The 12,575-nt window shown below is 33.6% G+C and overlaps 1 protein-coding gene across 7 annotated transcripts; it reads right to left on the reverse strand.

The window, feature by feature from the left end:
- Positions 1-150: 150 nt before the first annotated feature.
- On the reverse strand, positions 151-10,042 carry LOC105142599 (phosphoinositide phosphatase SAC2-like). Of its 7 annotated transcripts, none has more exons than XM_011050304.1 (17): positions 9,915-10,042; positions 9,569-9,716; positions 7,678-7,882; positions 7,431-7,596; positions 6,476-6,698; positions 5,990-6,066; positions 5,553-5,740; positions 5,378-5,475; positions 5,044-5,177; positions 4,833-4,961; positions 4,025-4,382; positions 3,217-3,338; positions 2,763-2,873; positions 1,844-2,023; positions 1,182-1,352; positions 1,013-1,103; positions 151-636 (listed from the first exon to the last, which is right to left on the reverse strand). In XM_011050304.1, the coding sequence occupies exons 2-17, from the start codon at positions 9,653-9,655 to the stop codon at positions 526-528; spliced, it is 2,451 nt and encodes an 816-aa protein (XP_011048606.1). In that variant the 5' UTR covers positions 9,656-9,716; positions 9,915-10,042; the 3' UTR covers positions 151-525. The 7 variants fall into 7 exon arrangements, 6 of the variants coding, with proteins under 6 accessions (XP_011048606.1, XP_011048605.1, XP_011048607.1 ...); XM_011050303.1 differs by having other exon boundaries at positions 9,836-10,042; XM_011050305.1 differs by having other exon boundaries at positions 9,970-10,020.
- Between the last annotated feature and the right edge of the window lie 2,533 nt (positions 10,043-12,575).

Here is a 12,575-nt window from a genome sequence, read left to right on the forward strand (position 1 = left end):
TAAATTTTGATTGCCCAAGCCGCTGCATCCACCTGTTTAAGCTTCTATTATCCATAGCGGAATGATTCATCCGCAGGAATTCTTTTGTTCAAATCACTTGACAACCCTGAGATCATAACGCAATCAGTTTTGTGTAACGCTTGTCAGTGAAGACTGGAGAGTAACATTTGAATGTAACAGTTGATAACTGCCCGTTCTATTCGCTAGATATATGTAAATATACACACGGTGGTTTTGAAAATTATTCTTTTGGGGCCTAGAGGAAATAGACTCGGGAGATCCAAATGAATTTAGCTAAGCTAGTTACCCTTGTGATTCCTCAATCATGCCTTTCTGGAGGCGTGCAATTGAACAAGATGCAGCGAGTCTTTACACGATCCGAGAACTACTTTCTGCTTGAATAAATGATATCTTTTATCTTTCTATCTTTCGGTTGATCCTTATTTTCTGTGGTGAAATCCACATCCTTCGGATGGGATTCAACGGATTATGGCTCAAATGAATGATGTGATGGAAAATTGGAGGTTAGCTTGAATGGGACAGCATCTCCCCATACATTACCCACCGCACGAAGTGGTCTGAAAATCGACCCTTAAGGTCATCAGAAGAAAGATAGGTCCCAGTTTGACTTCCTCCCTGAACAAAAGGAAGCAGCAGATTAACATTGTGAAACTAACAGAAATCAGGAAAGCAAGTGATGAAACATGGAATGGCAAAATTGTATATGGGATCTTGATGCTTAAACATTTAAGAGATTGATCAGGCAATTTTAAGCAATTTAATAATCACATGACGGCAGTTGAGTTAAATGTTGACAAATAACATGATTGCTATTGTATGTCATCCACCAGAAAATTGCAGCAAAGCTTGCTATATACACTGTAAACAAATTGTGAGTGCAACCCAATCTCCGTTCTTGAAAGCCAGCATGACGTCCAGACAACTCCTTGCAATGGTAGCCGTAAAGGCATCATGCATGATGTGAGACTGCAACTAAATAAAACATACTGACCTTCAAGCTAGATCCAGACTCTGTAGCAGATGTTCTGGTTTCTATTTTCAGATCATTTGCAAGATTCTCAGACGATAGGCCAGCACTAGACCTGCAGCCATTAAAACAATCGGTAAGTATCGCCTTTGGCTCCTCAGCTGAAGCATTTAATAGGAAGCACAAAAACTACCTATCAAATAGATCTTCACACGAATTCCCAGACGAGGAAAGCCACTCCTTATCAAGGAAATTTGAGCAGCTACAAGCATCCCCATGTTCATCATAGCAAATATGATCACTTTCAAAGTATTGGCATTCCTCATCTTCAAATATCTTCCTACAAGGCATTGAGGGAATGTACCTAGAAAGACACCCAACATTAATCAACATCTCCATAGGTGCACATCAAATGCAACAAATGCATGATATAAAAGGGTTTAGCATGCATCCAAACATCTCCATTTCTAACTGAAAATTACATGTTGAAATTTGAGTGAAGACAGCCAGATTTTGTAGCTGCAGCCATTATAAATATACCTCACTTATGCATGATATGAAAGGATTTAGCTTCAGCCTTTATAAATATACCTCACTTATCCACTCCCATGCCTACATTTTAGATGAAAGAGTAGATGTCACTACAATAGCAGTGGAATGACAACTTATCTCCTAATAGGTAAAGAAATATATCTTATTTAATAAAGAGAAGCTATTTGGCTTTTCAATTACTCATCAACCATGCACCTCTAAGAGGAATGATGAATACAAATCAGATAAACCATGGGCCTGTCTTATCAAATAGGGTAATAAAGACGTAACAAGCATGAGAAGCATTAAGCAATTTAAGCAGACCTGGAATATGATACGTCAATTTCACAAGCTGGTATCTCCGGAGTTGAGTCTGAAAGACCCTTATTAACTCCACCCTCCTTTTCAGATAAAGGTTTACTGTATCCAACACTGGCAGCTGATACAAGCGACTCACTTTCACAGGGAAGATTGCCATCAGAGAGTGATCTTTTAATGAGTGACCTAAAGATAACAAAAAAGAAATGCTTGCATAAAAGTTTCCCTCCAAATGAAATTCTAGGTTCATGATATTTATGTTCTAATCATTATATGGCAAAGCAACCCTGGCATTAAGCTCACAGAAAAACATGGTTAAACACACACAATTAATTGGAAAAATGCCCTTCTGTTCAAAATCATTTGAATCAAAGATATGAAATGAGAAATTCCAATATCAAAGTTGTAGTTATGATCTGAAAAAAATGACATAAGCAATTACATTTACTGGAAAAAACCATCTTTAAGCTGGTGATTTATTTGCAATACAAGAATAATATACATCATATCAGAAATATGCACGTTCTCCAAACCACGGTCTTTCACCAATATATCTTCTTGTAATACAGTTTTCCAATTCACAAAGGTGTCTCTACATAGTTCTTATTCACAGAGAAGTCCCCAGATACGAAGTGTAAAACTTGTCAAATGCAGAAACTGAAATTCTCAACACAATTCTCCTTCCTTTCATGTGAAATCATAGTCCATGCCAAATCTTAAGCTCAGTTAAATGTTTTTGCATTGTCAATGATTACCTACTTTTATACCCCATTGTCCAACGTAATGTTACCCCCAAACCCACCCAAACGAAGTGGTTACCTAAACAAGTGCACCATTTCAAGTTCAGCTATAATTATGGAACTGCAGGAGTTACGTGATTATAGAAAAGTTCTTGAGATATAGCATGTTACACATAATACATTACCTGGCATTCTCAACTAAATCAGGACTACGCCTTCCAACATCATAATGCTGATCTGAATCCAATTCCCAAAGTGCTGGTTTTCCCTGCTGTGGCTGGAAATGACCCAGGAACCTGAACAAACATTAAGGCAAAAATCACACATCAAATGCATAATCCATGCTTTATAACATGTTTGGAAACGCGGTCCAACCCGCGTTCCCAAATAAATACATACATACATGTGTGTGTGTGTGTATTAAAATTAATATTTTTTAGTGTTTTTGAATTTTTTTTAATGCGCTAATATCAAAAATGATTTTTAAAAGATAAAAAATCATCATCTTAATGCATTTCTAAGCAAAAAGCACTTTGAACCGCAACCGTTACGACAATTCCAAACAAGCCTCCCTGAACTTGGATGTTCTTTGCAGAGAAAGTAAAGATGGCAGTGAAGAACAGAGCTTATTTAACTTACACATTAATAGCATCTTGTTTCTCAGCATCCATGTAGGCATTGCTGTAATAACGCTGTAGAGTTCTAAAAAATTCCTGGGAGTGAGTTGCTGCTTTCCACTGACCTCTTCTCTCAGAAAATATCTATTTAACATCGTCATTGCAGCATAGTGAATAAAACATCCAGTATATTTTAGAAACAAGGATGTTTTGCTTTTTAAGCAATGAGCTGACAATTTCAATTGTAAACACGTCAATTTCTCATTTAACTCCTGAGATACCTTACTTTCTTCCCATGGTAAGGATACCAAAAGTGATTACCTTAGTTCCTTAACATCGCAATCAAAGAGGTGATGACATGCAAACTTAAATTTCTTAAATAAAACACTGAAGTGACACAGCCAACTTAGTCAAATAGTATAATTTGTGCACCCTGGAACATTGAACAGAACTACAACACAAGTTTGGCATTTTTTTTTTCCATAGGCTCACCAAAAACACATGCATCCAAAACTAAGAAACATCAACAAGCTTGTAGATCTTTCTTTATGATTTCAAAAATCCTACAAATCAAATCATCTAAGTGAGCGACAGACCCATCATACTGCAATTTTCAAATTGAATAAAGTTAAACAATCACACACCTACAAGCTCCGTAATCTAATGTGAGAAAATCCCTTGGTTTTTTCCTCCAAATTAAAAAACAAATAAAAAAATCCAAGGTAACAGCTAGCTGTGCCAAAAAAATGTATTCCATCCACGCATTTATGTCCAATCATATTTTAATCATATAAGCAAACAGTAGGCCTCCCCAGACCCATAAGGATTACCTTGTTGTGAGCAGCGGACCCACCATACTGCAGTGCAAGTGTGTCACCCATTGTCTCGTAAATCCTCATTAAATCCTCCGCTAAAGGATTATCCAGATCAATATTTGGATATTCCATATATCCAAGTGCATGCAGCTGATGTCCAAGAGCCACCAATCCATAGGCATATTGTGCAACATTTGTGCGATCTAAACAGTCTATGCAATTGGTCCTTAAAACCCCGTTTTGGAACATTGGAACCTTGATACTCTGATTTCGATTTGCATCACAATCAGCTTTGGTAATTTCTGAATCCAACTTGCTGACATTGCCATTTTCATTGGAAGGGTTTTCAAGAGAACAGTCACCATCATGTTCCCTGCACCAAATTTGCATTGCTACCATCATTGGATTGCAGGAATTAGACAGAAAGCAAGGAAAAAATCATGGCAGTGTACCCTAAAATGAGTAGTTACTAAAAGTGTATCATTCATAATAGGATTGCATTTTCTGTGTCTTTCCCACCTCTTTTTTAACGATTACAAAGCATAAATGCAAAAACACATATTCCACAAGCAGCACATTAATGATTAATGAATTTTGAATCAACATATTTCCTCAAATCATTTGAGATTAAACGAAGCAAAAAAAAATACACATCAATTAAATGAATTTACAAAAAAATTAAAAGTAGCCTGAAAAGCAATTGTGTAAATACATTGTAAGTTTAGGAGGAAAACAAATTCTCAGAGCAAGTATTTCCCAGAGTGGATATGACAAAAAAAAAAATACCATGTAAAAAGAGTTGATGCCCTTTGCATTAACTTACTCAAAGCAGGACCCATTTAACAATCCCTTGGAACTTGAACTTGGCATGACTTGACAATAAAAGATCCCAGTTAAATTCAATGCATAGGCAGTGACTCTTCCAAGGAGTTCTAGGACATTTGTAGCTCTGCTGAAAATAACCCAACACAATTGACTTTAATCATCATAAATTCATGTGTGAAAGAATAGTGTGGGGTGGGCAAGTGAAGTACTTTCTAGAATGTTTATTCAAGTCCCAGTGTAGGAACTTCAGATGATTCTCCTCAGATAAACTTTTATTGATAACTCTGATGGCATTTGCAAACTCAGCCAGAAGTATTGTTTCACGAGGCTTCTTTTCATGCGACTGCCAATCACCAACATAATTGCCAAAAACATACAACAACAACCAAGCCTCAATCCCAGACAATCACTAAACATAATAATGACAATAATAATAACAAAAAAAAAAATCATGAATCAACTTTCATATACAAGAAGCTTAAAAAGATCACATGAGCACAGGCATGTAGAGCAATCTGTGTCTTGGTAATTGCAGCAACCTACCTTTATTAAATTCAAAATAATTATTGGGTTTCCGTATCTCTTCACAAGATTTTCAAAATGAAGTTTTGTTGCCTCAAAATTTTGGTCCTTCCTTGATACTGCAAAATAATAATAAATGAATAACTTGTGAAAGTTATCACTGAGAATAAAAAGGTCCAGAATACCGAGTTCGTACACATAATGTCAGGTTTAAGATTCAGTCGTGAGGATTCCTGCGACCAGAAAAGCGGGATTGAACCCCGATTCTGTACAACAGAACTTATTTGCACTGGCTGTTCCTCAGAAACATCTTCAAACACAACCTGTTCTGTCTCGACATCATTAGCTACTCTACCCTTCTCATTCACGCCTCGTTTTAGATATCTAGATAGACAAGAGAATAGTAAAGTCACAACAAAATTCATTGTAAGTTCAGCAGCAATCAGGGGGGTAAAACTGGATAGTGACCTTTTCATCAAGTCAGCAGCAGACTATATGAATAGGTTAATATAAAGATTTAATCAAAAGCATTTGAGAGTTTAACATGTTCAAGGGAAAAAGATCTAAGCAGCCAAGCAAAGATGAGGAAATCCAGCTAGCATGTTGTTCAAAAGTTTTGAAGACTATCCATACCTTGTGCCAGCATAATGCCGTGATCGTCTAGCAATTAGAGCCAATTTAAATTCCCTGCCAGATACTGAAATTTTGACCTGGATACCAACACAGGAAACCATAAAGATCAGGTTGAAGTCTCAGAATAGTTCAGACAAATTTGCATCAGTAAGATTGAGAGGATATTCTGAAGGCAAGATAAATGTGGATGATGTTAATCTTCTGTTCAAGTTAAAAAAGGAGCATGTTCTTAATTTAGTTACTTTCCCTCTCCAAAGATATTGACAGGGGAACTTCAACTCCTAACTCAAAATGGGATATTATAATAAACTCAATAGCTTTGAAAAGAACCAGATTAAATAGAGAGTAGGAAATTAGAGAAGATGGCAAAACATAACATACACCATCATATTTGATAATGGACATTTTCTATCATGGACTATTCTTTACTTGCATCAAATGTCTTTAAACACTTTTGTATGGCTGGTGACTTGAAATAAGATGCACCTGTTTAAAGAAGCCATGTACTAATGCCACCGTCCATAGAGTATTCTTGAGGTTATTTCGAATTCCTTGAGTTAAGAATTCATTCCAAACAAACATTGATTCATAGTGAATTTGTCCCGTCTTGTTAGAAGATAAATTCTTCTGGAGACTATGCATGACATTGTAGGAGTAGCTGAAAAAGAAGTCTCGTGTAAGGTCCACCGTGCATAGGAGCTTCTTGTATCTATTTCATCAAGACAAAAAAAAATAAAAAAATGAAAGACAAATCAGTATGTATTTAATAATGTTATAAAGCGAAAAAGGATACTATGAATTGTTAGTCCAATAAATATCAGCCAAGAAACTAAAGTAAAACAAATAGAAAAGAAAGAAAGAAAAGTGAATTTCCCCCCACAAACCCTGATGATACCTTGTCTCATTCAACATGTTCTATTAACATCACAACAGCAAGGAAGTTTGTCCCTGTACATATGCAGGAAATGAACTGGAAATAGCCACTACACAAAATTATCAACTACGAAAGGATGCAGCAGTCATATTTGCTATGCATACCCTAGAATTAGATGCCCTACTTGTCTCATCTCAAAAACAAAATTAAAGAAAGAAAGAAGATAAAACTATAACAATAACTACAACTACTAGAAGAACCTGAATAAGTTTGAATCACAGAAGCCCACATCATTAATTAACACTGAAGGGTGTGATGACAAAAATAGTCGAGAAATTACCTCCAGTGTTGAACCAAAAATAGACAACACACAACTCAGACTAATTGTCCCAAATAATTAAATGAAAGAAAAATACCAAACTATTAATTTAAAAATCAAGCCACCACAACCATAAAAGAGTCATCATCTAATTACAAATCAACAATGGCAATTCTGATATCAGTCTCTTAGATCTCCTTAACGGTGCCGGGTACATATTACATTTACATGCAGAATAGACAAAAGACCTGTTCTCGTTCTTAGAGCTAGTCATATTGGACCGCACAGTAGAATTTGGAATAGGAATCATCTCGCTCTTGGTTATAGAATAAACTGCATGGCCACAAATTGCACCAATCTTCCTTCTTTTTGTTATCAGCAACATGTAATAGGGTCCCAAAAATTTAATGAAACCTATGTTGAAGAGAAAAAAAATGAGTTCAATAATGAAACAGATTAAGTGCTTATATAGAAGACCTTGCAGATACAACATACCAACAATTCCATAACAAATAGTGACAAATTTAAGTCCACCCGTTGACTTGTTGCCTTCATTTATTCGCCTTAGTAGATCACAGCATTCACTTTCTGAATATGTTGTAGAATCTTCAAGAACAATGAGTTCAGATGGCTCTAAACGATCAATCTTTAACACCTTCCAAAGGGTTCTGTTCTTGTCTCCTCCAATCATATAAAAATTCTGTCACATAGTAGATGTTGGATTAGAAGTTGCTGTAATAATGATTTGAGAAATTGGCATGGATAATCATTAAATAAAAATAAAAGAACGATGAAAATAAAAATGTTTCAACAAATAAATTCATATTACCAAAGTCACTTTACTATGTTATAAAATAAATTGTGGGATAAATGAGAGAAGCAACAAAAAGTTTCATCAAACAAAAGTGAGAATTTTTCCAAAGGGAAAACTACATCATTCAGTTCATTGAAATTCAGCATAACAGGAAGGAAAAAAAGTTCTAAGCAATTGGTTTCCTGCTTCATCATCATAGGGATACAACTCATGCAGGAGGACTGGTTGAGCATAGTTTTGCAATGTGGTAGTGACTTCAGGGTTCAGTCAGAGAAAGGGCTCATATTACCCATAATAAATTGAACATGACCCCCAGTACTGAAAAATATAGGACAAAGACATGATGGGATAGCAGCTTCATTATAGCATGCTAAAACCAGCACAGATTACTACCTTCATACTTCGTATAAAACAACAAGAAACAAAAGGTCTGGTAAAATTTGGGAAATTAATGTCCCATGTCTGTAATACTCTCTCTTTATAAGATTCACTGAAAGAAAAGATGGACAATGCTTGACCACCTTATTGGAACAAGATTAATACAACGAAGTTACCCTATTGATCGCATGCTGAAAAGAAAGACAAAAATCTTTAAAATTCAATAGACCTTTTACGCCCCAAAAACAGGATACTGTGCAAGAAAACATGAGGAAGTAATAAAAAAGGTGAGTGAATGTGTGTGTGGGGGGGGGGGGGGGGGGGGGGGGATTTTGTATGGATGCATGATTAAAATGCTGATCTCAATTTATGCAGAAAAGGAGGAAAGAGAAGGAAAAACAGGCAAATTCGTGTAAATGTTTTTACTGTTATTAGCCTTAATCCTACTATTTGATTTTAATAACATCAAAGAATTGTGCAACAAATGACACCCAAATTTGGCATAACAAAGAAGTATTCCGAAGAACACGCTTGCCGACATGTCAATGAGCTGCTAATGTATAAAACCGAATGGCAACTGAGCAAAATACATACTCTTCTTTCCATTATTTTGGGAAAAAAGAATAAGGAAGCAAAACAAGCATAACAAAAGTGAAATTTGGACATGTGTACCTCCCCACTTTTTTGCACAAATTCTACATCCCTGCTTTTTGAACAAAATCATTCTATGACATAAACCCAGCAAGCTCTGAGATTTCAAAATGAACTAAGCAAGGCAAAACTAAACATAAACTCAACCAATTGCGGACTAAAATCAAAAAGACAAGGAGTACTCTATTCGAAACATTATCTTCAAAGCTGAATTGCCAATCAGGTCCACAACACCACCTGATCAAGTCAAAACCCTGAACCCAACACCATGCGAATCATGTCCAATGTAAACGATCACCCCAGAAAAATCATCAAAATTTTATAATTCCTCACTTTAGGGAGGCAATCACAGAAAAAATCAAACGAACACGCGCACAGACAAAAGAAAAGAGAAAAATCAATATCCCAGAAATCACAATCAAGAACTACAAAACCAACAAATCATAAACCTCGAAACACAAAAAAACGAAAAACAAAAACCAACAACACAACAACATAAGGATAACGATTGAAGAAGAGTGAGCGAGTAATTTATGTGTATACCGAGCGAGTCTCATAGAGTCTGAATTTCTGCAAATAACGGGAATCGGAGGAACCACGAATCATGTTTGTTTCCATTTGGGATCCCATGGTTAACCTCCTGGAGTTGAGTCAGCTCCACTGCAACAAAAACTCCACCACTTCTCAAAATCTACACTTAAAGCACACATCTTTAACTATTTATCTGTCTGGCTTTTCATCATATGTGTTAGCGAACACGCAGAACGCGAGTTAAGAAAAACAAAGGAAACAAGAAGCAAGCAAGCAAACCAAATCACTCAAAGTTTCTTCTTTTTTTTTCTTTTTTTTTTGCGGTGAAGATTAAAGTTTTGTTGGAGAGAAAGCAAACCAGAGAATGAGCTAAAGACGTTTTGGAGAAGATAAAAGAGACAGAGACCACATACCACAAACAGAGAGATAAATGAAAAGGAAAAAGGACGCAGTTGTTTGTTTGTTTTGTTAAAAAAAAAGTTAGACCTTAAATTTATTGACACTGTTGCTTAATAAGCTGTCAGAAATTCAGGAGAGTGCGTGAGTTGTCTTGTTATTTTTCTTACCGTTACCGCCGTATGTTCGCTGCTTTTTTTTTAATATTTCTTTTTATTTTCAAATATATTAAAGTAATATTTTTTTATTTTTTAAATTTTATTTTTAATATTAAGGCAATTTCAGAAACACAAACAAAAATTAATTTAAATTCAAAAAATTCAAAATTCAATAAAAAACCAATTTAACCGCAGCCTCAAATGAAGTCTAAGAAAAAACCAAATTATGTCCAAAACAAGGGTTACTTTTTAAATGATAGTGTTTGACGTTGCAAATTTGCAATTAAGTTTAATTTTTTTGGTTGCAAAGTATTTTTATAAAAAATTAAATTTATTTATTTTAAATTAATATTTTATTATTTTTAAATTATTTTAATATACTACATTAAAAATAAATTTTAAAAAATCAGCTGGCAAGGTTCAACTCTATTGTTGTATGCAAAGCGTACGTTTCGAGAAGCATGTTTTATAATTTATTTTTGGTGGATTTCATGCATCGATAACAAAGGTTAAAAGACAATTATGAAAGGTTAAAGAAATACACTTTATTCTTCTTCGTCGTCAGGATCCAAATCTCATGCTATACATACATACATACATACATACATAAAATAAAGCTATCATGAATTCTCTACTCAGAAAACTTTAAAATATGAAATATAAATGAATTGTACGTTTTAAGAGGCATCTTTTATAATTTGCTTTTAATTTTATTCGTTCATGATAAAGGAAATGAGAGAAGAATTTTGGACATAGAATTCTCTGAAGACATCCCTTCTGTTCACTCCACCAAGATAGAACATATATATATATATATATATATATATATTGACATATTAATTTTAAAAATAAATTTAAAAAAAAAACAAAATACTTTAGCGTATTTTATTCCCAAGAAATCAATCTTCTCTCTTGAAAATCAGTATAAATTCCCAAGAAATTGTTCATTTGCGGGAGGATTAGCGTATTTTATTCCCAACGTGAAGCAGAGCTTGTTTAATAACCCGGTATCTTAATTTTTTTTAGATTATTTTTTTATGTTTTTGAATTATTTTGAAATATTAATTTAAAAAATAAATTTAAAAAAATAAAAAAATATATTATTTAGATAAATTCCCAAAAAAATACTTTTAAAAAATCATTATCTTATGAAAAATGATATTTTATTTTATTTTATTAATAGCATATTATAGGACGATCTGATGGTGTCAGTGAATAAGAATATGCTCGTATCATATTCTTTTTTTTGCCCGCCTTGCTTGCAAGCATATAATATCATAATAATACTCCATAGAAATGTGGAATATTTGCAGTGATGTCCATGCTGCAACTCTCATTTTCCATCTTCATCGCATGACATTATTATATTCGCCATGATTGACTTGCCAAGCTTGGAACGCTAGTCGTGCTTCCGTTCATCTCTATTTATTATTAATCAAATTACTATTTTTTATTAGAAGAAAAAAAAAAAAGATAAATAGCAATAACCCTCTCCCACGTACCCAATGTGCAAGAAAGGTGATGACTGTATCTTCAGTCGGGGAAAAAAATTATTTCAATATTCTCTCTTCGTAAAAGTTATTTTTGTATAATGATTTTTTTTTTTAGCGGTGTTAATTGTAGATTCTGCCTTGTTTTTGACACTTGGATCCGGATTTTATAAAAATAATGATTCCCACCGTGGGTTAAATGTTCACTAGTTCCGTGAGCCCACAATAAGACCGGGTCAGAACAAAAAAAAAATTATCGGTAAAAAGAAATTTGTCAAAGCAGAAAAATATGCAATTTGAAGTAATCTAGTATAATTTAATTAGATAAATAAATATGATCAATTTAAATAATAAAAAAATATGAGAACATAAATAAAAAAGAATGGTTACAGATAAAAAAGAAAAAAATATGAGAACATAAATAAAAAGGAATAAAAAAGAATGGTTACAGATAAAAAAGTAAAGAGGCTCACATCCCATTTAAACCGGTGAAGAATAATAAAATTAAAAAATAAAAATTAATCTAAATACACATAATAAATATAATAAATATGTAATTTGGATTATAAAACTAAAATAAATTATTAAAAAATATAAAAATTAAAGAAGTTTCATCTTTAACAAATTCAATGCAAAAGTATGGGCTGAGACGACAATTAATCAAAAAAACCAAAAAACTTATCAAACCAAGCAAAGCTCACTAAATTTCACAACCTAATCTTATTAATGAATCTTTATTAATGAGATAATTTAATAAAAAATAAACTGGAAAATATGCTTAATTTTAAAATAAATAAATATTAAAATATTTAATATTAAATATTAAATTTAAAAAATCACCTCAAAGAAAAACATGAATCAATCCGGGTTAATAGGTTAAATATATAATCCAAATAATAAAATTGATATAAATAAATAGAAAGGATATTGATGAAAATCATTAAGCTTTGAAGTTTTTAGCTTTTTTTTTTTTTT

This window comes from Populus euphratica, unplaced genomic scaffold (assembly GCF_000495115.2).
Source record: "Populus euphratica unplaced genomic scaffold, PopEup_1.0 scaffold209.1, whole genome shotgun sequence".
In the NCBI taxonomy this organism is placed as follows: Eukaryota; Viridiplantae; Streptophyta; class Magnoliopsida; order Malpighiales; family Salicaceae; genus Populus; species Populus euphratica.